Consider the following 27,212-nt stretch of genomic DNA (forward strand, 5'->3'; position numbering starts at 1 on the left):
CTCCGTCCCCGGGCCTTCAACCTGGCGGAGATTAAAAAAAGCACATACTCAGGTAGGGCACGCTATGCCATTTCACATCAGTGTACTCAGCAGGACAGGTACCCAACTGTCACCCCTGTACTCACTGAGAGCTAAACTGTCACCCCCTTACTATTAAAAGAACTCCCACAGGAAGGGAGGAGAAGAGCGCAAGACAAGAGAGAGGGGAGGAGGTAGGAAAGGGGGAATGTGAGGTGAGGGGGACAAACTTATCTCCAAACAAACAGAATCATACAAACAGCATTCTCCCAGGCGGCTGAGCTGACATCCCCACCCCACACTGATAAAATAGCCCATGGTCACCCTTAATACCAATGCAATGCATGGAGTAGTAGTAACAGAGGGACAATCATCTATTCCAGGGGTCTTCAACTTTTTCAGGCCAAGGACCCCTTAGCTGAGAGGGAGATAAAGCAGCCCCCCCCCCCAGTACATGTTGTATAAAATTGTGTTGCAGAGTTTCATCGATAGATCCATAGACTTGTTTGACAGCACTTGACAGTGTTCATGTGTTTTTTCAGACATTTAACCACTTAAACTGTCGATACTTAGTAAATTTGACCTTTCACTCTATTATGCTTGGTCTTCTCTTTTTTTACCTCTACACCAAACCTATTTGCCAAATCTGCGAGGCCCTGGGAGCTTGTAGATTTGCTATGTTTGGCTAAAGTTCTCCTCAGAATAGGGATGTGAGGGTTCAAGTTGTTCATTTAAAATAATTATCATATCACACACAGTTTTGGTGGCCCGCCTGTAGTAACTCTGAGGACCCCCTAGGGGTCCCGAACCCCCCTGTTGCTATTCTACGCAACGGTGATATGGATGGACACAATCAAATATCATATTTTTGGGGAGAAAATACTGCAACCAAGTACAGGGTTTAAGTTTTTAACTCCAGGAATGGAGTGACTTATGTCATATCATGAATGTACAGTATCCATAACCCTTTAGATACTGTGGTAGATCAGTGGGGTCCAGGGACAGCGGTCCTTGAGGGTGTTCCAGGGGGGTCCCAAGCAAAATTAATTAATATAGCATCACAATCAGTTTAAACGCTTTAACCCTATTTTTTTTTATACTTCAACTATTAAAAAATATTTTCAAAAGGAATAACAATAAATGTGGAATACTTTTTGAAACAAACTTTCACAAATCTTGTATGGGGGTCCCTTCTTTGGCACAAAATCTTTTCAGATGGTGTTTCACAGCCAAATACTGTACATATCTATTTGGAGGTCCTTGACACAAAAACATGTGAGAAACCAGCAAGATAATGTTAACCACCACCCATTTAAAACACACACAAAAACCGAAACCGTCTCTGGCTGCCTATGGAATACAGCTACAGTATGTGCTTGGCAAGCAGACAGATGAAAGGACTCGGAGAGGAATTCATTATAGATCATGAACCAGACATAAAAAAATGTAAAGAAATCGGCTCGTTTTTACTATTATACTACAGATATGATACGGCTACACGAACTCCAAGGGAACCGATTTGATCTGATTCCTCTGGATCACAAGGCCACCAAATTTAAATTTCTGAAGCTTTAGAACAGGATAACAGACCGTTGTCGCAATTAGCCTATAGTGCACAGTCTGCACACACTGAACTCACCGACGGTAACAACACGCTCATCTCAAAGGAGTCGGGGACTCGGGGTGCCTCTGTTTCCCGGGCCTCAGCATAACAGATACAGTACAGTATATGGGACAGAGCGACACTTTCATGGAAAAAGGAAAGTGCCCAACATTTACATGCATACTGTAGATAACTACTGTAACATACAGAACACACACACACACACACACACACACACACACACACACACACACACACACACAAAACATCCCATGTGAAGTTCACTCACACAAAAATACCTGCAGACAGTCGCACACACACACACACACACACACACACACACACACACACACACACACACACACACACACACACACACACACACACACTGTGTCAGACGTCCCCAGCATGTCGGTGTGTGAACATGCGTATGGTCCCCATAAGTATAGCTAGACAAACGCACACACACACACACACACACACACACACACACACACACACACACACTTGTATAAGTATACTTGTGAGGACAGGACACATTTTGTTACAGCATATAGAAAATAGCAGAAAATAGAAGGAAAATAGTAGCCTGATCTCAGACTCAGCTCATGCAGTAACTGTGCCCTATTCTGAGCGATTTACGGGGGAGGGACTTTTTTGCGAGCATGCACACACGCGAGTGATCGCGACGCAGTGCCGACGCACAGTGATAGAGGGGCACGATGGACGCGACGCACGGTCGCGGAGTGTGTGTGATATTGTTTTTGTGTCTCTGTCTGTGCCAGTGACTGCTTCTTCCACACAGAACTGTGACCAGAAACATGTAATCAACATTAACAGCTTGGTGAAATCAGCACGCGCATGTGTGCCTTCCTCTGCCTGCCTGTGTGTGTGTGTGTGTGTGTGTGTGAACTTCGTTTGAATCGTTTCAACTGCTGTGCGGATTGGATATTCGTTAGACCCACCCCCACCCCCCGAGCAGCCGAAAATAAATGCCGATTCATGTACTCAGCTCCAGACCAGAGAAAGAGTCCACTCTGAGAGTGGGCGGGGTCTATGGTCTGGAAGCAGGCTAGGAAAATAGCAGATCTACGAGCCCTTAAAGTTCCTTTACATCAGCTATTTCACATGGCCACACAACTAAATATAACCTAGAAAGGTGCCATTCTGGGAACTTTGCAAGTGTGGTTGCACTGACGAATCCACATCTTACTATTTAAAGATTTGTTTTTTGGGGCTTTTATACCTTTATTAGATAGCACAGTAGACTGACAGGAAACGGGGGGAGAGATGGGGAGTGACATGCGGCAAATGCCGTCCGGATCGGGAATCGAGCTGGCGCCGCCGCCAGGCATCCATGCCTATGTGGCAATGCCTAAGTGGTATGCGCCTGGACCAGTAGGCCGTCTTACTATTTATATTGTGACAGTGACAACAGTGTGTGAAGTATGACCAAAAGCTTCACTTTTCTTTTGCGTAGCCTTACAACCTGGATAACATTACTCAAAAGGTTTACAAAACACATGTTCCCTTTGCTGGCAAAACATTATCGGAATACAATAGTGGGTTGCCTATAGCAACCACACTAAATAAACCTAAACCTCTAATCCTCCTAAACCCAACCTGAATTATTTGCCTAAATGTAAACCTAGCCTCGCGTAGCCATGCTTACTCATACTCAGCTGCGAAGAGAAAAGCCTGGTTACGACCATAGGCTGAAACGGCATATACAACGGTGCTACTTCCGCCGGGAGAATTTCACCGGATTTTATTGTTTTTTCAGTGTGTTGTATTCCCCGCTGGCGGAAAGAAAAAACTGTTCTACTTCTCCCGACCCTTTGGTTGCGCTCGTAATGAACAATATCCAAACAAAAACATGGATTCTGACAAAGTTACACCTATTAAGAGTGAGTTAAGAGTTACAATCTAATTATTTTGTTTCGCTGGCGGATGTAAACAGACCTGCACTGCGCGACTTAACTTCCCTTAACCGCAGCACTTCCGCCACTTCAGTAATGCCGTTTACATCACAATTGTGGCCAGGGTGATGTAAAACCCATCTCAGAGAAATATTTGAAAACAACCATTTCTTTTGTGAGGACCAGGAAAATGGTCACACGTACACACGCACGCAACGCACACACTCACACACATGCACGCACGCACACACACGCACGCGCACACACACACACACACACAGGCTAGAATGAGAGAGGGAGAGCTTAGCTGCGGAGTTGAGCCCAGAGGGCCGGTCTGCTGATTAATGAGGGGAGGAAGGCGAGGAGAGGAGGATAAAGCAGTAGTGTTAATGGAGCTATGATAGATTCCTCCAGGCTTGGAGTTTTATAGGTGAATCTCCAGTGTATCTGCACAATATAAAAAATACCACAGAGGATCATAAAAAACCCAAACCACGGTGTGGGAGGTGAAATATGTGGATCAGATGGTCTTGAGTATGCAATGAAATATAATATTAAGCTTAAAGAAAAATCCCCCCACACCAAAACCTTACATAATAATAAAGGGAGTGGATTTTGGTTGCGGGTGAACAGAGTTTAAATGTATATGTTGCAATTGCTCGTTTGTGGAGAACAAATTGGAAAGGGTTGTATTGTATCTTCAGCAATGGCCTTCAAATTACATTGAATCACAACACAGTTCTCTCCTCTGTCCTTCCAATAACCTTACAGAGAGACTCCACCCTGAGGCGATGTGTTGTGATTGTGAGGTAAATGTATACCGGTACACAGAAATATGGCTGCTCTCACTTTCAGAATGAAATAATTTACCAATTATTACACTAAAAAAAAGTTTTTCAGGCCAAGGAGAGAGAGGAGAGAGAGAGAGCAAGGGATCCAGTGGCGACAGTTGCGAAAATCAATAACTGGTGGCATTACCATCGAATGAAGCTCTCTTGTACTGTATTTGAAAGCTCAAAGATTCTATTGAGTCAACAGGCTCCAGCTTTAGTTTAACTCTCTTTGTAACTTCACTTAGGGCATCAGTTCTTTGGCTTCCCGGCTCTGCAGCAAAAGAGTATTGCTCATGTTCACAAATATTGATTGAGCCGTCTAAGATCATAGCAATGCTGATTTCCAAGAGACAGCTAAAGGGCACATTATTTATTCATGAGGAACAAATCGGAGGAAAGAATGTACCTGAAGGCCTCTCCCCCACAGTGTTCTCCTGTGTTTTGTTGGCCTTCCACTGAACTTATAACCCAACCCATTCACACCCAGCAAGCACGGTCAGGACCTGGACCAATTAGTGGTGTCTCGATTGGGGCCAGATCAAGTCAAACCATGACTAGTCAGATCTGGCCTAGAATATCACCCGATTTCAACCAACATAAATCCTGCCCACGAAAACGGACATCCTGGATTAATCAGATAGGGTCCGATCAAGGCCAGATAAATATCATAACTAGTCAGATATGTCCCAGAATATAACCTATGCTCATATTTCAACTAACATTACAAACAATAACAATAATCCATAAGTCCATATGACGTAATGACGTCAAGATCATCCCCGGGCTGTGATCTGGCCGAGTTCTGAACGTCACCAGTCACCGGACTGGAGGACGTTATCATAACATCATAATGACGTCATTTGGCTTGCAGGGCAGTTTACACGGATAATAAATGCATCAAAATTAGCCTAGGAAACTTTACACCCAAATATGTGTTACGATGTGTTCACACTGGATGGGAATACAAAACACATTGTCCGCATAGCACACATTGCACACGGGAACGGTGACACTACTGTGATGTTTTGTGAATTTGGTTGCCCCGGACAGCCATATTGTGCCCCTTCCTTACTTCCTTCACATGTCCTACGAGTTAGTGCCATGATTTATTTCCTCCCTAAAACATGATTATCAGGTATTATGATTAAAGGAGGATTTTTTTCCAAAAGAAAGAGTTAAAATTTGGTTTTAATGTGGCCACACCCACCAGTTCATTAAGTATGCCTGGGTGGTGACCCAGCTGAAGGTAGCCACACCCAGTGTTGGGTGAATGGTAAAAGGGGATGGGATGATTATATGACTGTTTTTTGGCTTTTTTATGCCTTTATTTGATAGGATAGTAGACTGACAGGAAATGGGGAGAGAATCGGGGAATGACATGTGGCAAAGTCGTCCAGATCGGGAATCGAATCGGGCGACGCCAGCAGGCATCATAGCCTAGTATGTGGTACGCGCCTTGACCACTAGGCCAGCGAGCGCCCCCGGCACTTTTGACCCACAAGGTGTCAGCCTCCGGGAAGAAATACAAAATACAAAGAGAATACATAATTGCTCATAACAACCACACCAGGGGGTCTAATGAAGTACTGTCAACCTCCTATACACATGAAAAACAGAAACATAACAAAACTATGGCACCACCTCTTTAAGGATCTGTTCCATTTAGTGGTTTAAACTTCTTTTTTTTTATGTCAATCCCCATAACTCTCAGTGTTACACAGTACACACCCCGTAAGGGGCCATTTGGAACCCCCTCAAGGAACCATGAGGGTACCTGGACCGCACTTTGAGACCCGCTGGTGTAATAGAGCGTTTCCAGTGAGCCAAAATGCACAATCAATATTGACCAGCATGCAACAGAGCCTTAATTAGTATAATTGGTAAGACTGTGAAGGAAGTAAGGAAGAGACCCAATTTCTTTCCAATATGGCTGCTGCGCATAGAGCCTGTTCTCTCCCCCCTCTCTCTCTCTCTCTCTCTCTCTCTCTCTCTCTCTCTCTCTCTCTCTCTCTCTCTCTCTCTCTCTCTCTCTCTCTCTCTCTCTCTCTCTCTCTCTCTCTCTCTCTCTCTCTCTCTCTCTCTCTCTCTCTCTCTCTCTCTCTCTCTCTCTCTCTCTCTCTCTCTCTACGTCTCTCTCTAGTCCATTCACAAGTGATGTGAAATGTAGCTCAGGGAATGCACACACAGCAACAACAAACCAACTGGGTTCTGCATTGGATTATTTAATTCAATTTGTGTGATCGAGCATATCACTCTATTCACATCAGTTGGCACGTATATATTTCCGATGTGTCGCTTGGTAACACATCTTTACATTTACTTAATATTGAATTATGTTGCACACAAAACTTGCGCCACGTCCATTTTAACTGCATTTGTTTAAAACATTTTCAGCTTTCAATCAAGGGGCTAGTTTGGTGTCAGGGTGTGGGGTCTGCAAGGACTGGGGAAAAGATTTAAAGGCTGATAGCCATACTACTTACAACGCGGCGTGCCCCTATGAGACCCGGTTACACGCCGGCACTCCGACACATCGCTATTCCGACCACCTAAACCTAACCTTAACCCTAACCTCAGTAAAACTAACACTGGTGAATGCTAACCGGTGAGTAGCTAACCTGCCGATGCTGGTGAATGCTAACCCGGTGAGTAGATAACCTACCGACACTGGTGAATGCTAACCTGGTGATCGGAATGGGGATGTGTCGGAATGGGAGACCCGTCCCCATGAGACCCGTTATGAGCTTGCACATCTGCCATTTTCTAAAACCTTGACATTTTAAGAACATAAATCCCTGGCACGAAATATTTTCAGATTAGTTTCCTTGACATTTGAGAACCACTGGGCTAGAGTAGGGAGTATCTGAGCACCATACTGAGCTCTGACTTCTCCAAGGATTAGTGAACTTTGCACTTTACAGAGCAGGTCATTAGAAAACACAAAGCCATTTGTGGACAACCATTGGCTGGATGTTTGTCCAATGTCCAGCTTCAGGGCAAGAGACCAAGCCCCCAGAACCCAGGGCTAGAGTTGAAGCAAAAGGACATGTAAAGGTGACCAAAGCTCGAACTGCAGGCGGGGTGAAAATTACATGCACGAGCAAAAGAGCGCGCCGCTGGGGTTTGCCATGGGGTTCAGGGTTCAGTCGACTTTGTGACGTAAGTCTCGACGTAACAAATTTTGGCACATCCAGATGTGCCAATTTCCCCCACAATGCACCTGGATTCAGCTTCTTCCAGGTGCTTCAAAACGCCACTGAGCAACTTGCGTTGAAATGAATAGCTGGGGGTGGGGCTATCCGCTCTCTATATTATATACTCTATGCAAGAGACAGCATGAGTGAGAAATGGCAGCTAGAGATTGGGAGAGAGACTGAGAGACTGTGATCGATTGAGATTGACAGAGGGGCAGGGTTTCAGGGTAGAGTCCTACTTGACATTATGGGACTGTAAGCGAGTGTGATGAAGAGAGTGTATTGTTGAAGCATTGTGTGCCACAGCTCCTCTTATCCCAATGCTACTTAATCAGTTGAGTTTTAGACATTGCTAACTGTTAATAGCAACATTTGTCCCTGTTAACGACAGAAAGCTTTTTTGATAATTAAGAGCAGTGGAGATCAATGATGTGAAATGTTCCACCGAGATCTGAGCAAAGATTTATTTATGAAACAAACTACATAATAGTGCCACATTTTTCACCATGAATAACGGCCGTTGCGCAGTTGTTCCCATATCCTGCCGGAGACACCATTCATCAGAGCCAATAAGAGCAGGCGATTTGTCTTTGGGTCTTTGTCTGATAGAGGAAGCTGATGAAAACCAAAGCAAATGGCCAAACGATGTATAGCCCTGCATATTTGTGAATTAATGCGTCGAGCCCAGCGGCATCAATCACAAAGGGAACAGAAACTAGGCTACACGGCCCACAAGACACAGCTGATCATAAACAAAGTGAGGCGTATGTAAAAAATAATATCACCCTCTATCTGTTGTGGAAAATGGACAGTATGTATTTGTAATACGCTAAGACCACAGGAGACCCATTCAAGACGAGTTGAAAACACACAGCTCATTATGGACGGCGAATCTCTGAGTCCACTGATTAGCTGATTCACTTCAGCTGATTTTCTCGTCTCATTAGCTAAAGCCCACATTGTCAGGGAGAGTGAGTCTCGGGCTGACAACAGCCTAACTGCAGCTGACTGTCTTTTTTTTTTTTTTTTTTTTGAGCTCCACACTGTCAAGTACAGTTCCTAGAGTGAAGAATTATCCTAATGTCGCCCACCATTCAGGCCCAGTCCTGTCATCGTTAACAGCGAGTGCGCAGAAGGGGCCAGATCCTGTCTTAAAGGGCCATGCCATCTCGGGACAATAGCCACATTGTTCCCAGCCACCCCACTCGCTTTGACCGTGCTTTTGTGGGTCACTGTGCCGCCACCGACATGAGGAACGTACCCATAGTATTTCAATGCATGCTCTGCTCTCCATGGAAAAGGCCACTGGTCGCCGAGCAAAACACAAAACCCCACTTGTGAGTCCAAAACACCCGGGAGAGACAAAAGCGGAGCAGAACAGTAGGTTAATAACTCCACAGAGAGAGAGAGGCAGGCAGGAAGAGACAGGCAGGGGGTTTGTTAACCATTGAGAGGGGGACCAATGTGCAGTGGGAAGCACCTTGCTCTTGATTGTGTGACTACATATTTAATGACCGGAGAGGGTCAACTGTGGTTCATATACTGTAGCTTCATCAATACTACTGATGTCTTCATCAGTGCCCCGCTACACAACACACACACACACACACACACACACACACACACACACACACACACACACACACACACACACACACACACACACACACACACACACACACACACACACACACACACACACACACACACACACACACACACCCTTGTGGTGAGGTACCACACAGGACGCTTAGCATCAGTCCACCACAGAGCCCCTGGTGTCCCTGAGCAAGACACTTAACCCCTGACTGCTCCTAAGGGACCCACCGCTACTCCTAATGATTAGGGTGGGTAAATGCAGAGGACTAGTCAAGTCAAGGAGGATCTAATCAACAAGGCACAGGTGCAGGGAAACAGATAATATCACCAACAGAAGAGGTGTGGAAACCCCAGAAGGGGGAGGATACAAACATCATGAAAATCTTGTTGAAACAAGAAAACAGATGGTATCACCAACAAAGTTCAAGACAAGCTGAGACGAAAATATCTTTCTTTTTAGCCCTTCATAATGAGGACATAGTAACATACATGCCAAAACGTGTCCTCCCGGTGGGGGCTCCTCACTGGCAGGAGAGCCAGCAGTAGGATCCAACAGCAGTGACAACACAGAAATGTGTATGAGAAGGAATCAATTGGCATAACTAAATTAGGGTGAAAAAGGGGTAAACAAACACAAACAACACAAAGAAAAAAAAACATACATGCCAAAACAACTGAATAAATGTTCAATAATACTAGAAAGACGCCTCAGAGCGACAAGCGACCTCGTGCCAGACTAGTTACCCATATATGAAGAAAGACCCCTGGTTTCCATATATGGAGATCCATGGAGATATGCTGTGAGACCCCAAACATGCTATTCGTTATAGGAAAATCCTATGACATCTATCACATCTGACATCATACATACAATTCCTTTTTTGCCCTGTCTGAACCAGCCACACAGATATGGGTTGTCTTCCTCCATATATGGGCAGCCATTCCCATATGAAGTCCTGTTAGATATGGGCTTAATATTGATGACATCAGGGATCTCCATATATTGGCATAAAAGGGATTCTGTTAGAATGGTTCCCATGACATCACAACATACAACCCCTTTTATGCCCATACATGTGATGTCACACCACTGTGATGTTACCTGTTTATACCGTACTGTATATGGAGATCCCTGCTCTGAGTATCTGACATCACTGTGAGGTCACTTGTGATCTCACAGTGATGTGTCAGGGGAACCACAGTGTCAGGCGTTACGGACAAGCTAGCTGTGCCGGTTCTGAGACTAAACTGCGACCTATGGTCACAACAACCACTCCAGGGGGTCAACCTCATAGACACATGACTATGGCACCGCCTCTTTAATGAATGAAGGGGTGCTAAAACGTAACGTTGAAATTTAAGGTGGGACTACTGGCGTTTACTATTCTTTTTTTTTTAAGATTTGTTTTTGGGCTTTTTATGCCTTTATTTGATAGGATAGTAGACTGACAGGAAATGGGGAGAAAGATGGGGAATGACATGTGGCAAAGGTCGTCCGGATCGCGAATCGAACCGGCGATGCCAGCAGGCATCATAGCCTAGTATGTGGTATGCGCCTTGACCACTAGGCCAGCGGGCGCCCCGGCGTTTACTATTTGCTCTTATTTGTTTTACGAGATAAGAGTGTGGCAACTTATGTCTTTAAAAACTACTGTTATATTATTGTGCGCTATATACAGAGGCTTCATTGCCAGGTCCATTTACACACTCTTGTGAGAAAAGCTCAAAGGAGAGGAGAGGGCTCTGACTACTATATATGTTGTGCAACAAGCTCATCATATCCAGTCAATGAACACATGTTGGGTAAACGAGAAAGTGTGTGTTTACAATACTCGTTTGATCGCTGATGGATGGCTTACCTGATAATCAATGTCAGCACATTATCATAATAAGCACCCACTGGGGTAGATGTCAACAATGAAACAAGCTATGCTGATTAGGGACTCAGGATTGTCATTCTGCAAAGGGGAGAGACGAATTGTTTACTCTGTAGTAAGACGGTTGTGCATTCCAAAAGGAAAGGATAAGCTATCATCGCATTGCAATGCATTGATACCTTGTAGAGCTGTCCTTTTTGGTGAGCGACAACATTACACGATGGAGTACAAATTAAGTTTAAGATTACAGCAAACACGGTCAATTAAGAGGAACTAGTCCTTACCCGTTCAAAGATATGAGCTCCGAAATGATGTGCAGTGTGTGGGTTATGGGATGTGCACTGTGCACACGGTATATGAGGGATGGAAAGTAACTTTAACTGGTACTTGCATGATAATATGTAGGAGCATCAATGTAAGAAATACCCGTTTCGTTTAATGGCTATGTGTGTGTGTGTGTGTGTGTGTGTGTGTGTGTGTGTGTGTGTGTGTGTGTGTGTGTGTGTGTGTGTGTGCAGCGGTTTGGACCGTGAGACCATCCGCAGAGTGGTCTGTGTTTCTTTTTGAGAGGGTCGGTCCGCCTGAAAAACGCGTTTTGGAACAAAACGGTTACGTTTTGCGCGTTTGTGACGCCCTCTACGGGTCGAATTGGAAATGCTTCTGGGGATTCGTTGAGTAAGCCACCCGCAACCTGTGGCAGAAATTCAGTGTTGACTCGACGTTTTGTTTGTGATTTATGGCTATTGTTTGCAAAACGGGCCCCTCCCGCTAACTTTGGAGGCCCGTTACGAACGAACGGTATGGACCATCAAAATATCCCTTGACTATGTTCATTGCATGGGTTCAGAGATCATGTGTACCCATTTTCGTGACATTTGAAGAAAATATGTAGGAAAAGGAGCAAAAAGTGTGTTTTGGAGAAAATTCAAAATGGCGGAAAATCTATCCTGACGCAAATGGGCGGGGCCTATATCGGGAGATGCGTATTGACCCAAGGAATCCAGGGAAAAAAGAATTTTAATGTTCCGACCTACGGTTCAAGAGTTACAGGCCGAAACGTAAAGTGGACTGTTATAGCGCCACCATGAGGCCAATTTGTGAAAGTGACAAACGGGCTTCACAGTTATGTCAGGTGTGTTCATATGCTAATGGTGATGCGATTTCAGATCAATTGCTCCAGCCACTGAGGAGAAACGCTGTTTCAGACACTCACTCAGACACTCACTCAGACATTTGGTGAATTATATGTTAGATATGCAAGGAAACATCTGTCACATTAAGAAGATCCATCTTGATTTTTACTTCTGCCTGGAAGCTGACCTTACTATCACCAATATACTGTACAGTATGGACCCATCTGTAATGTGTAGACCATGGGCCTTCTACAGGGGGGTCCTCAGAGTTACTACAGGAGGGCCGCCAATTACTTTCGCCTACAGGCAGCGTGCGCCAAAGGTTTGGTCCAGTTGGTTAACAAGATCAGCTATGAACAACAGCTATAAACTTGATTTATTCATCTGGTTTGTTTTTAAATGTTCGAAATAAAGAATTTAATTTAATCTAAAAAAAAAAGTGATAAATGTTATCTTTTTAGTTTCATTTTCATTTCATGACAATAATTTGTCTAAATTGGCTGGTTTTCCATTGACTGTATATTGAAACTCATACAAGCCCACATCACTAAGCCTAGGGAAGACCATGTTAGCGGATGTGAAGATTGGTCTGGCAAGGCGTAAGGATTTACCCGCAGTAAACCTACAGTAGATGAACCATTCATAATTCATTTTTTAGCTTTTAAAGCCCCAAGAAAAGCGAGAAATCAAAGTTATTCAACAGCTGACCTTTTCTGTTTACCTCAGTGACCCAAAAGCAGCAAAACACAGTCCTAGATGGAGAGAGCGCCACGCGAATTACTCAAAGGTCATGTTATTCAGCTTTTCAAGACGGTCAATCCCTCTGATAGCATCGGCCAATCTTTTTCTTCCGCCCACCGAAAGGAAGGTCAGGGCCACATGCACAATGGCAACATCCTGCATCAGCGCTGGCATTCCTCCTATACTGTTAGTCGGAGCGAGTTTACGCACTTAAACCCTCTAGTCTTAGAGAAACCAACAGGGGTCATCGCCATGTTGGCTTGTGCTGGACATTTTTGTAAAAAATCCACTTTTGCCACGGACAACGTCGAACATACAAAACGAGCAGACAATAATACCAGTAAGACTCCCTAATCAAGACTGTTACGTCGCATACACAAACTTTAGAAGGCAATCGTAGCCAATCAGGAGGGAATATGGGAAATGGGACAGATCCATGTCGATGACATGACTTTAGAGCTACTGTGTACCGCTTCGCGTGATTTTAGGGCAAAATCTGTAGGAGCAGTGTCCAAGTAATATTACCGGAAACAGATAAAGACGTATCCCTGAATGACCATAACAGGGCTGTAACTCTGAGAGTGTACAAATGGAAACAAATTGGTTCCATTTGTACACCCTCAGAGTTATGGTGGTCCTTGCAAATAAAACTTTTGAGAAGAGTACTAATGTGCCATAGTCTCACAGTAAATCAGTGTCATACATATTCTGAAGAAAACCTGGACACTCCACATTCAGTAATTGAGTATTATGATCAAAATAAGAACATTATAATGGTGTGTAAAACAGAAAATCCATAAAAACTGCCACGGACAAGGCCAAGTCTTTGCCACGGAAACGTTTGTCCTTGTACAGACATATTGATGACCCCTGGAGACGAACCTGAGGTCAACCTGTACTTGGAATACCTTTTTCCTGTATACTGTACCTCAATCTATTCGCACCAAAATAGCCGATCTACAAGCTTACTTGTAGATCAGGGGTTCTCAAACTTTTTTAGGCCGTGTCCCCCAAAATAAACATATTTGAACTGGGGACCCTCACCCTGACAAGCACTCGGAATTGTAGGTATTACATTATTAATGTGACTCGGTTCCGCAGATAAGTATTGTGAAAATAGCAGGCGTTGCGAGGCGTTGTGAGCATATAGATGGGATATTTTCACAATGTTCGCCCCTTGCTTACTTAATATTTGACAGTTTGGCCAGTTTGGTATTAAAACGGTCTTGAAAGTCCTTAAATTGTGACTTCATAAATGTGCAGATACCCTGTATACACTTATACTGTATGTTGGTTTGTTTACCGTTGAGTGAGAAAAATAAATTACATTAAGCTAATCATCTAGGGACCCCACAAAATACACTGCTCAAAAAAATAAAGGGAACGCATAATCATTGCAATGTAACTCCAAGTCAATCACACTTTTGGGATATCAACCTGGCCAGTTAGGAAGCAACACTGATTATGAATCAGTTTCATCTGCTGTTGTGCAAATGGAAAAGACAACAGGTGAAAATGAGGCAATTTGCAAGACAACCCCTAAAAAAGGAATGGTTTTGCAGGTGGTGGCCACAGACCATTTGCCTGTCCTCATCCTTTCTGGCAGATTTTTGGTTAGTTTTGGATTTTGCCAGTGCCCTGACCAGTGACCACTAGAGGTAGCATGAGGCGGTATCTGCAACCCACAGAAGTTGCTCAGGTAGTGCTGCTCATCCAGGATGGCACATCAATGCGCACTGTGGCAAGAAGGTTTGCTGTGTCTCCCAGCACAGTGTCCAGAGCATGGAGGCGATACCAGGAGACAGGCCAGTACACCAGGAGACGTGGAGGGGGCCGTAGGAGGACAACAACCCAGCCGCAGGACCGCTATCTGGTCCTTTGTGCAAGGAGGAACAGGAGGAGCACTGCCAGAGCCCTACAAAACGACCTTCAGCAGGCCACTAATGTGAATGTTTCTGCTCAAACTGTGAGAAACAGACTCCATGATGGTGGTATGAGGGCCCGACGTCCACAAGTGGGGCCTGTGCTCACAGCCCAACACCGTGCAGCCCGATTGACATTTGCCAGAGAACACATGGACTGGCAGGCCTATGTTGGGTTTTTTGGGTGTTCCCTTTATTTTTTTGAGCAGTGTAATTTGGGGACCCCACTTGGGGTCCCGAGTCCTGACCCCAAGTTTGAGAACCACTGTTGTAGATTATAGATAGGGATGCTGGGGTTCAACTGGAAAAATCATATCTTCACACGGCGGCAATTCACTAGCAACCTCCATCCATACCGTAGACACACACATCCCACAACGACATTGTCTATCCATGTCTCCCTACCGTACAAAGCCACGGGATTAGAGGAATTAATTGAGGATTCGCACACTGTTCTCTGCCAGCAGACTGTTTACTTGTTTGTCGGCGCATTCGTGCCGATCCTTCAATGTTGGCCCGACCACGTGTGTGTGCACACGTGTGTGTGTCTGTGTGTGTGAGTGTGCGCGCGCGTGTGTGTGTCTCTGTCTGTGAGTGCGCGTGTGTGTCTGGGGAAACTGCATGTAGGGGATATAGTAGAGGGTAGTGTAGGGGTGATGAATAGGATGCACTTGTGCTCTGTCTCTCAGCTGTCTGCAAACCAGTGAAGGACATAAAGGTGAGGGAGACACAGAAGAGAAGAGAGAGGGGGTGGGGTGGGGGGGTGGGGGGGGTAAGGTGAAGGACACATAATTGTAATGAAAATAATGGAGAGAGAGAAACTGATTTCTTGGATTGTCTACTGTTTGGGCTGATGCTAGGTTTGTAGTTTACCAATGATCCTAGATGACTATGCATTTGATGTATTACCTCGTGTTTGTCCTGCTTAAAATGTAAATTGTAGGAACACTGTACTTACATCCCCTGTACATTTAGACACTTTTGAAAAAGTAAAAGTAAATAGTAGAAAATGTAAAAGAGAGCAATTACCTTTTACAGGGTGCCGTGATTTTTTCCCCCTTCCTACAACACGATCATCAAGGATTATGATTAAACTTGGAGGAAGATTTATTTCAAAGAAGTGTACAGAAAGTGTTACAATTGTATGTGGCCACCTGTTCATTAAGTATGCCTGGTTGTCAGGTGGTTGCCAGCTGAAGTTAGCCACACCCATAGCTATTGCTGGCTATTGATTTTATGATGTCATTAAATCAGTGTATTTCAATTGGGCCTTTTGACTCAGAGGCTTTCAACTTTCAGGAAGAAACCAAAAATACACAGGAAAGACATATTTGCATATTATAACTACACCTGGGGGTCTATTACAGTATGGCACCACATCTTTAAACACTTGAAAAGCAACTGTGCACAACCTTTGCTACAGTATGTGGATATATAGGCCAACTATTTTGGACAACAAATGCACAATTCCTAGTGTTAGATTTGCCTCAGTTGCAATGTAACAGCTCTGTGTGTGTACACATAATTTCTATTCCATTTCAAAATTGTACATACATTATTTTGTTCTGATTGTATTGTTCCACTTTTGCTTTGGCAATGTTAACGTATGTTTTCTCATGCCAGTAAAACCCATTGAATTGAATTGAATTGAATTGAACATTTATTGAAAATTAATTGAGATCAAATAAAAACACAGGGGGGAGAGACTGAGAAGTAGGGCTGTCACGATGTGACATTTTACATGACGATTAATTGTCACTCAAATAATTGGCGATTAACGATTTAATTGTGTTTTTGTCGTTGATAATTACATTTCTGTTTGGCTTTTAGGCTTTGAAGTTGTACATGGTAGATATGACACATAACCTAAATATACAAAGAAATTACTGACATATTTGACAACTTACTACTTAAAAAATAACTTTGATAGTGGAAATAGCCGATCTACAAGCTCACAACGCGTCGCGATGCGACGCGTTGTGAGCTTGTAGATCTGCTATTTCCACTATTTTGAAATTTTTCAACATTCACGATTATGACGATTATCACAAAATAATTGCGATAATGTCAAATAATCACGATTACACGATTATGTAATAATTGTGACAGCCCTACTGAGAAGTTCAGGAGGTGAGGTGAGAAGTGGGAGAACAGGAAGGTGAGAGAGCGGGGGAGAGGTGAGGAACAGAGGGAGTGTTACAGAGAGCAGAGGGAAAGAAAAGACCACTTGTGCATTGGAGAACATTACACACTGCTGCCTCTTCAGACAACAAAGCGATGAAAGGCACCAGATAAAAGCAGAAGAATCACATCCACCCACGTGGAGAGGTGGAAATACAACACCAACAACACCACCACTAGTCCGGGGATATTAATTAATAAAACCTGGGAATTAATTCCTTACCAAACGATGTGTCTTATTCTGAATCCATTGCAAGCATTTGTTTTGCACAAAAAACATTCCTAGGGCTAAAAACGGACCCACAAAACGACGTTTTAGTGATGAGTCACCACTTTTCACAGTTTTGTTTTTAGCCCAAGGAATGTTTTATGTGCAAAACAAATAACAAATGCTTACAATGGATTCAGAATAATTAAAAACACATAGTTAGACCCCTCACATCCCACTTAAAGAGGTTTTTTGGGAGTCTTTTTTTTTCTTTATACTGTAGTATAGTGTATACTATAGTGAGTGAATGAGACCCAAACTTACCCTAGCTGTCAAAGATTCTCCTAGGGATTTTGAATTTCAAACTTTGTTAGATATGTTAGTAGACACCTTTACGAACACATTGGTGAAGAAATCGTTTGGTAAGGAATTTATTCCCAGATTTGACAGGTATTCTGATAATATTCCCTGACTACACCACCACAAAGATTTCTTGGAAACCAACCGGGGCCGTGGGGGAGGGAAGGGGAGTTTCGACTATTTGGCAAGAATAGCGACGTGACCGCTCGCAGCGTAACCTTCACACATGATGGGGTTTGAAAATGAGCCAATCATATTGACTGATGCTGATGAGTTTGGTCAAAGCTGTTTGTTGTAGCCTCTGCGATTCAAAGCACGCAGAGGGAACCACTCGGCTGTACTATTTCATAATCGGCGATGAATAAATAAATAAGATGTATGTATGAAACATCTTAAAATGGCAAAGCATTATAGTATCTACTAGACAGGTTTAGGATTGGAAGGTCAACTGTGATAGAACGCCTTGGCATTATGATATTTTAGAGTCCAATAAAAGAGTAAAGTATCATAATACTGAAGAAGAAAACTACTGATGAAGAAAACACAGGGGACACTGTGCCCTGTGTTTTCTTCATCCAGTGATACATATCTGGACAGTGGCCAATTAATATAGCCTATAATATAGAATAATCTCTCTCCTGCACACAAATGCAGACCTGAAGGAATTGCATAGTAACTGCAACAGGATAGACCCATAGAAAGATGTCTTGTCTTAAGTTGTCTACAGTAGGTATCAGTTTTGGTCCAATGTGTCCCCTGCACTCTGTAACCCCCCGGCTCCACTGGGCGTGTCAAGCGTCGTGTCAACGTCAACACTGGGAACACTCCTGTTTTAATCAATGAAGGGTGCTCTACTGCCAACGTTGGGCTCGACGTCGGACGCCCAAACTCGCCCCTGTTCATTTGTTGGCGCCGTAACGACGCCAGCACAATGCTACACTCCCAGTGGACTCCCAGGAACCACAGGGGAGATGTTTGAAAAGTTCCGAGTGCTCCCCCATCAAAATGAGGAATTCAAATTAATTGACCTAGTAATATTGTATTCACCAGAGGCCAGCAAAGTGATAATGTGTATAAGAATGACTATTCTGATCAAAGGTTTCACTGTTATTAGTAATTTAGTATAGATGTACACGGCGGTTCTGTACTGAATCATATCTCACACAGTGAAAATGAGTTGCTGGGGACAAAATTCTATTACATTTCCTAGTATATAATGTATGTTGGACTATCTGGGCACCTTTGACATGACAGAGTTTGAGAATCCCTGGTAGATAGGAGCCGTGAGGTAAAGAGATCTGGATTTATATGTTCCATTATCTTCCTGGTAAAGGCTGGGAGATAATGGACAAAATGTAATATCACTATTTCGACCAAATACCTGTTTTAATTTTGTTGTGGGATAACTATTTGTGCTGTGACAAAATATTTACACAATTACATTTTTGGATCAGTAATACCTATTTAATTAACTATTAAATAACAAACAACAGTCAGGTAAGTTCTGAAAATTGCATAACGGAGCCTTTAAAACCAGAGAAATATATTATTTATGACAAATCACAATATTATCATATAACCCAAATCCCAGAAATATGTAGTATCATCATGGCAAGATCAAGATGCACACTCATAAAAATGTTTGTGGTGGAATGAGAGTAAATCTCCTTAGATAAAAACGTTCACAAAAACTGCAGACTGCAATACTTTTTAATCACTGTTTAGGTCAGGGACCCTCATCAGGAGGATAATGATAAAGATTTTCGACCAAAACATTGACTAATAAAGCAGAGAAAATTGGGTGCGGGAGTGTGCCTTTTTTGGGGTAAAGAAAGGTAATATCAAGTCTCATATCACAATATCAATGTTATTGGTTTTACTTTTGATCTAATATGTTTTGTTTTGTTTTTCACTCTGAGGAAGACACCTCAAAACAATTTGCAGTCTTGTTTGCTTATTAAGTAATCTAAAAGAAGATTTGTGTGCTCCAATGTCATTCTCCTGGTTAAGCATAAGAGTTATCCTACCTAAAATAGTTGATCTACCAGTTCAGAACGTGTTGCGCCATGTTGTGAGCTTGTAGATCTGCTATTTTCTGACACCAACGCCCCAACTAAGAATACATTGGGGGGCATAGCTGAATGGTTAGGGAGCCCGCCTGGCGAACCAGGTTGTCCCAGGTTCGATTCCAGGCCAGGGTAGCAATGTTGATGTGTGTCCCTGAGCAAGACTCTTAACCCCTAATTTCTCACAGGCTCCTTGTGGGCAGCGAATCAGCTGGGTTGGGCTGAAAATACAGAATTTCCCTCAAGGGAAGAAATAGGGAATAGGGCTGTCACGATATGACATTTTACATGACGATTAATTGTCACTCAAATAATTGGCGATTAGCGATTTAATTGTCTTTTTGTCGTTGATAATTGCATTTCTGTTTTGGCTTTTAGGCTTTGAAGTTGTACATGGTAGATATGACACACTCACTAAATATACAAAGAAATTACTGACATATTTGACAACTTACTACTTAAAAAATAACTTTGATAGTGGAAATAGCCGATCTACAAGCTCACAACGCGTTGCGATGCGACGCGTTGTGAGCTTGCAGATCTGCTATTTCCACAATTTTTGACTTTTTTTTAAAATATATGAACATTTTTCAACATGGAAACGATTATGACGATTATGAAAAATAATCACGATTATGTCAAAAAAAATCACGATTAGACGATTATGTAATAATTGTGACAGCCCTAATAGGGAACTATTATTATTATAAATCTCGGGCCTTAGTCCTTCCTTATACAGTGCAGTCAGAGTGGTGTTATTGATCTATTTGTCCATTACTGAGAGCACCAGGATCCTGAAGAACACGGATGAAAAGCGTGTGTCTCTACATTTATGATATTGAATATTGATGTATTGTCCAGCTCTACTGGGTATGAATGTGGCGCTGTTGGTCTTTATATCCTGTATTACACAACGTTTCTGTCTGTATGCTTCCCTGCCAAAAGCCTGCTGCAAGTATCTTTCCACCCTCTGCCTAATTATTCTGTGAACCAATCATGTGTTTTTGGGAATTATTTGGAGTCCATTTTAATTGAGTCTACTACACATTGACTCGATGCCATAAAATGTTGATAGCTGCACTCATTAAAATGTGGGTGAAGTGAAGGTGGGAAGGGGATTAAAGACATTTTACCTGTTATAATTCATGAAAATAAGACATTTTGTACCAGAAATGTCATTGGATAAATATTGTGTGACAGCACAAATAGTTATACACACTATATACCATGAATAATAAATATTATATTACATCTTTTTATACCATGGCCACTTGATAATACTTGTTTTTGATTGGCTCGAAGGTGTCAGCTTATCATGTCAGTTACACACCTCAAACATAGTCCCACACAGTCAAGAGTTTAATTAGTTCTAAAAAAAAAGATCAATGTATGTTTCCACCACTACCTGTCCAGCAGATGTCACTCTCCCCTTATGATTTACCCTTCATCTATGTCATGTTTTACACCTGTGTCAATGGGAGAGTGTTTTTAGCAGGTCTTTCAGTCCAAGTGTATCAAAAAAGCAACTGGGTTAAGTCAGCGGAAGTTTGTGATTGGCTGCGCGGAGGTGACGAAAGTCGCGGGGATGGAGATACACCTAAACCTAACCCTAACCTTAGTAAAACTAACCCTGGTGAATGCTAACCTGGTGAAATGCTAACCTTCCGACGCTGGTGCATGCTAACCTGGTTAATGTTAAACTGGTTTGGACCAACGCTGCTTAACCCAGTTGCTTTTTTGATACACTCTGACTGAAAGACCTGCAAAAAACACTCTCCCCTGCGTCAATTGTCCATTGTGTTCACCTGCTTGGCTGCTTCCTGTTAGCCTGTGTGTGTGTGTGTGTGTGTGTGTGTGTGTGTGTGTGTGTGTGTGTGTGTGTGTGTGTGTGTGTGTGTGTGTGTGTGTGTGTGTGTGTGTGTGTGTGTGTGTGTGTGTGTGTGTGTGTGTGCTTGCATGCCCTCTTGTTAGTCTGTACCTGATCATCTGTTTATTGTGCTGTTGATAAGCCTGAGGAATTGTGTGTAGTAGCCTATTTGATGGTCCCTGTCTTCCTGCTTGTACCATGCTTGTTTGTGTTCCTCTTCTTGTATTCAGCCTGTTGTGAAAGTAAACTTGTTTTACCCCACTCTTGTCTTAGGCACAACACGGTTTGGTTTTAACACACCAATACATTTATATATTATTCTATATTGACATTAAGCATTACTATACATTTGGCAAAAATAGCAGATCTTGTGCTATATATATCAACTATATAATATAGGCCTATTATATTATGGGATAATACGGTAATTCTGTGCAATAAAGTACCAAAATGAGCTGTGTGATGGTGGAACAGGACCTTTCTGAAGCATATAAATGTCTGTCAGTTTTGGCGTACTGTGACCAATACCGGGTCCATTATTTTCAAAAATCGATTCAGAAATGGGATTGCATTTCAACACCCCAGCCTAAAACCATGTTGTCTATTTCTACACACACACACACACACACACACACATCGGGGTCTTCTGAGGCCACGGTCCATCGCATGGAGGCCCCCAGAGGCTGGACAACATACACGGACACAAGGGCAGAACAAGCACGGCTTTTCAATAATGAAATGGCAGCAGGCACATTGGAAAAAGGCTGAGGGAGTGGGCGAGCAGGACACAATAAACATACTGTTTTTTTTTCTCTCTCTCGCTCTCTCCAGCGCCTCGAACAGCAGGGACGAAGAGATCTAGAGCTGGCAGAGCCATCCATAAGACATCCATACCTCCAGCACAGCCAACGCTGTGCCGTGCGTCCTCTCTCATTCACTTAGTAATGGGCTACACACGCTCTCCTCCTCCTATCTCAACATCTGAATGCATCCAGCTAATAGCATGTGAGGGAGTAAAATAGACCACGCCAACTTTATGCGAGCAAGCTAATTAGAATAATGGAGGGCGGGGAGAGAAAATAAACACCTTGTGTTTTAATGTGCTAGTAATGTGCAAGGTGCAGAACTCCTCCAGAAGCAACAGAGGTTGAGCCCGGCCCATGTATCGGTTTGTCATTGGTATATCGGCAATTACAATAACTGGTGTGTCTCAATCATCAAGGGTTGCAACGCATTGTGAGCTTGTAGATCCGCCATTTTTGTCTCTCTTTTTTATACGGCTTAAGCAGTTATTTGTGTTCATTTTTTTTGGTTGGACATATTTATTTATATGTTTTTACAAACTTTCCAAAATCGGGATCGGCATTGCACGCAAAACTCTGGCATCGGTCAGGCTGCATCTTCTAAAGGCGCCCCTATGATGCTTAATACATATGGTGCCAACCCCGAGTTTCCCGAGTTTGTATTGGTACTAGTGCTGTGCCAACCCCGAGTTTCCCGAGTTTGGGCCGTTTTTGAAAAAAAAAAAAAAAAATCAAATTTCTTTTTTTCAAAAATATTTTTTGGACCTCCAGAAATGTGTTAGGCATGATCGCGATCGCGAAATTGCATGTTTAACCCCCATACCAACCCATTCTTTCAAACATGGCAGCCATGTTTGTTTACATCTGAAGAAAACATAATGGCTGATAAATCATGAATGCCTGAACGGATTTCCAAGCGGATTTTTTTGTTTGAAAGCTGTGAACAGCATCTACACACGTGGTGCATCATCTAGGCATGGGCGTGCACTTTTTACACACTTGCACAATTACATGGAAGTCTATGGTAACCATGGCAACGCGAGACATTGAAGAGAAAAAATCATGTTAAAGTGTTAAAAGCAACAATGGTTGTGGTGTTAATGAAGCCAGGTGATGATATGAGAAAGCAGTCATCATTAGCCACCATCATCACACCTCATCAGCAGCAAGTCTGCTCTGTTAGCCTTGTCAGTGTAATGAGCTGGAAGGATGGACAAAAGCAGATGGCTTCATGAGTCAGACAATAAGGCACTCATAATTGAATATAGACCATTATGTGGTGAGGAGGCTATAGTTCCCTGTACTGTATCTCAATGTTAATGCAGCATTTGCGGTATTTACTAGATTTTCATCTGTTAAATACAGACAAATGCTGTGATATACAAATACTATGCAAAACAAGTTGCATTTCAGTGCTGAATGAGAGTTAAGTATATGAAAGACCAGCAAGGATGTGTTGTTTTGCCAGACTGACAATAAGTAATAATTTCATATTGTGTGATATGGCAAATATAGTCCTATAAGCAAAATAAGCCATTGTTGTTATGCCAAAATACTTCAAACCATTTGCTGTTTGCTTGTCCTAGCTATAATAGCCCAATACAATATTTATTACAGTTAGCAGCATGACATATAGGGTTGTAGTTGTAGTAATTATAGTTTATACCTATTTTGACATGACCAGAAGAAAACAGAAACCTGGGACATTTTAAACTTTGAGGGGGAAATAAAGTTGATACACAAATAAAAACGGTTGACGCAAATCATTTACTGCAATGTACGCAGGGGCAAAGAGCCTCTATTCAAGCAAACCCTTTAAGATTTAGCTGTCAAGCCACGAGCCAAAACAACTTGAATTCACCCAAAATGTGAACGTGTTTACAGACAGCGTTTTCAGCACTTATAGGCTACGTGTAAAGTGAAACCCAGTCATTATAGGAGAATAGACTCTAATCCTGTTTTTCCTCTGGAAGGGATCACTGCAGGACAGGGCAGCCCGCCTATGGGGCAAACAGAGACCTTTATTTAATCCAGTTTTCCCCTGATGAGTGGCACTCAGTGGTTCTCAACCACTGGTCCGGGGACCACGAGTGGTCCTTGAGGGAGTTCCAGGGGGTCCCCAGCTAAATGATAGTTAGGAACCAAATGGACCATAACAGGTCCATTTATGGGCCATATCGTTGCCCATGTCGTTCATATCGTTGCACTCACTGTCTTTGCTAGACACATCAAATAACAAGTGGGGGAACCCAATATAGCACTTAAAATCAGTGATATTGACTTGTTGTTACGCAGTCTTTTGAATAACGATTACTTTTCACTGTTGCAACACTTCAAATATTGAATATCACATTTGTACGGTAATATTTGTCATAAATACCGAGATATGAAATGTTGTCCATATCGTGCAGCCCTAGTATAAACCCCGCTAACAACTGGAGAGCCCCCCTCCCTCCATCCTCATACCTCCTCCTCCTACCACCGCGCTACACAGCAAGTGCTACTGTTTCCATACTCACCCCCAGTTTCTTGCTCCGTATCCTCACGTATCCCTGTTTCACTATGTCGTTGAAGTTGGAAGCCATGGCAAGAAGCTTCCTCCCCTGTAGGTATTGTCCCCCCGGCGGCGGCCCCCCGTTTCTCCCCGTCCCGATATTATCGATAATAGCGACAGCGAAGTATCTCTGCTTTAATAAAAAGGGGTGGAGGAGGGAAGGGGTGGGGTAACGTGTCAAGTCAGTCCGACATCCAGCAGTAGCAGGAGGAGGTGGAGGACCGCACCGCTCCAGGCAGGCAACCTGCTCCAGTGTCAGCGCTGCTCGGGCAGCCGGCTTCAGTGGCGCGTTCCATCCGGGAGGCAGGGAGATACCATTCCTTTCAGCCCTGTACTGTTAGTCAGCTGATTGAATTCAGCCGAGAGAGAGGGAGATGTGGGGAATGATGGTGCGTTCCACTTGTCTTCCTGGAACGCACCATCATCCTCGCATCGTCAGGGGGCTGTTTTATAGGGCTGAGGGGATGGATGGATTGATTGGATTGAGGTATTTATTTATTAGAAGTTTTAGTGGAAGAAATATGTAACAAAAAGGTAGGCTAATGTGTTCACTTCCGGCAGAAAGCGTGAAAATGTGCACCTAGGGGTATTTTTGTGCGCCGAATTCAAAAATTGACGGTCCCAAGCACTTTTCCCATGGGATCTGGTGGCTCTAATTCACTTACCATACTAGGGAAAAAAGACCCCCCAAAAAATCTTCTTTAAATAGCAATTGAGGGGTCTATCTAGGGGGTTTTCATGATTCTGAATCCATTGCAAGCATTTGTTTTGCACGAAAAACATTCCTTGGGCAAGAAATGGACCCTACACAACTGTGAAAAGTGATGACTCATCACTAAATCATAGTTTTGTGGGGTCCATTTCTTGCCCAAGGAATGTTTGTGTGCAAAACAAATGCTTGGAATGGATTCAGAATCATGAAAACACCCTAGATAGACCCCTCACATGCTATTTAAAGAAGATTTTTGGGGCGTCTTTTTTTCCTAACCCTAACCCTATGGTAAGTGAATTAGAGAAAAGTGAATTTGAGAAAAGTGCTTGGGACCGTCAATTTTTGAATTCAGCGCACAAAAATACCCCTAGGTGCAAATTTTCACGCTTTCTGCCGGAAGTGAACACCTTTTTCACATATTTCTCCCACTATTTTGCAAAGGTACAGTTTCATGACAGTACAGGTCAGTTCATTGATACAAGGTCAACTAAAAGGAAGCTCAGGTAAGCAAAGCTTATTTCCGATGCAGGTCGACTCGAGTTTGATTGATTGAATACCAGTGGACCACTGGTAGTGGTACTGGGAAAAGTAGGCCTACTCAAATGTATTTCTTAAAGGAGTAGTTCACCCCCAAAATGAAAAATTTCCTATTGATTACTCACACCGTGGAGACTTGAGTTCAAAATATATAATATATATATTTTTTTGTCGCATTCCTAAGACAAAAATTTGATTACGATAAATGTACCCCCATTGATTCCGGATGGGGACCCAAATGCATGTGGGTCCCCATCCGGAATCAATAGGGGTAAATTTATATAAAAATATCATTGAACTCAAGACTCCATGGTGTGAGTAATCAATAGAAGAAAGAAAGAAGGGAAAAAAAAACATTTTGGGGGTGAACTACTCCTTAAAGTAAGTATTGTGCAGTATCAATACTGCAATATAGAAATACTCGGTTACAAGTTATTAAGTCCGGAATTCAAAATGTACTTGAGTAAAAGTACAAAAGTATTGGCGATGGCATCAAAACGTAGGCCTACAAAGTAGCCTACAAAAAGTAAAAGTATGCCTACTCATTATGCAGAATGTCCCATTTCAGGTTTTCAAATGTTGATCGGCTATTTTCAAATGGCCGAATATGGTTGAAGTGGTTAATTTATGTTTTGTAATAATAATATCAAAATATTCAAAGTAACTAGTAACTAAGTTTTCAAATAGGCTACTTGGAGTAAAAGTAGGCTACAATAGGCCTATTTGCCTCTGAGATGTAGTGGAGTAGAAGTGAAAGTTGTGTCCATTGTGGTCCTGTGTATCCAATTCATCGAGATATTAAAGGAGTAGTTCGCCCCAAAATGACTTAGCCTATTTCCTATCGATTACACACCCCATGGAGACTTGAATTCATGGATAATGTTTGCCTGGTTAATAAACCAGACCGAACACAACACCACCCCCTGGCGGTAGTGGTGTTGTGTTCGGTCTGGCACAGATCGATTGAGATTCTATTTCCTCAACCAGCTTCAAGGGTTGGCCAATCAGGGTTGTATGCTTAGGGCACGTGGTTTCTGTAGGCTTGGGGCACGTGGTTTGGGGCAATGACGTAGAAATGAAAGCTC

At 42.9% G+C, this 27,212-nt stretch overlaps 1 protein-coding gene across 1 annotated transcript in view; it reads right to left on the bottom strand.

Annotated features, from left to right (window-relative positions):
- Window positions 1–24,909, bottom strand: part of dok6 (docking protein 6) — a gene marked incomplete at both ends in the record, with an annotated part of 115,713 nt that extends 90,804 nt beyond the window's left edge. Inside the window, one exon of the mRNA XM_080752010.1 lies at window positions 24,844–24,909. Within this exon, the coding sequence (XP_080608136.1) occupies window positions 24,844–24,909 (66 nt within the window). The remainder of the gene's footprint in view (window positions 1–24,843) is intronic.
- Window positions 24,910–27,212: the final 2,303 nt, after the last annotated feature.

This window comes from Nannobrachium achirus (genome assembly GCF_963921795.1).
Source record: "Nannobrachium achirus genome assembly, chromosome: 21".
NCBI lineage: Eukaryota > Metazoa > Chordata > Actinopteri > Myctophiformes > Myctophidae > Nannobrachium > Nannobrachium achirus.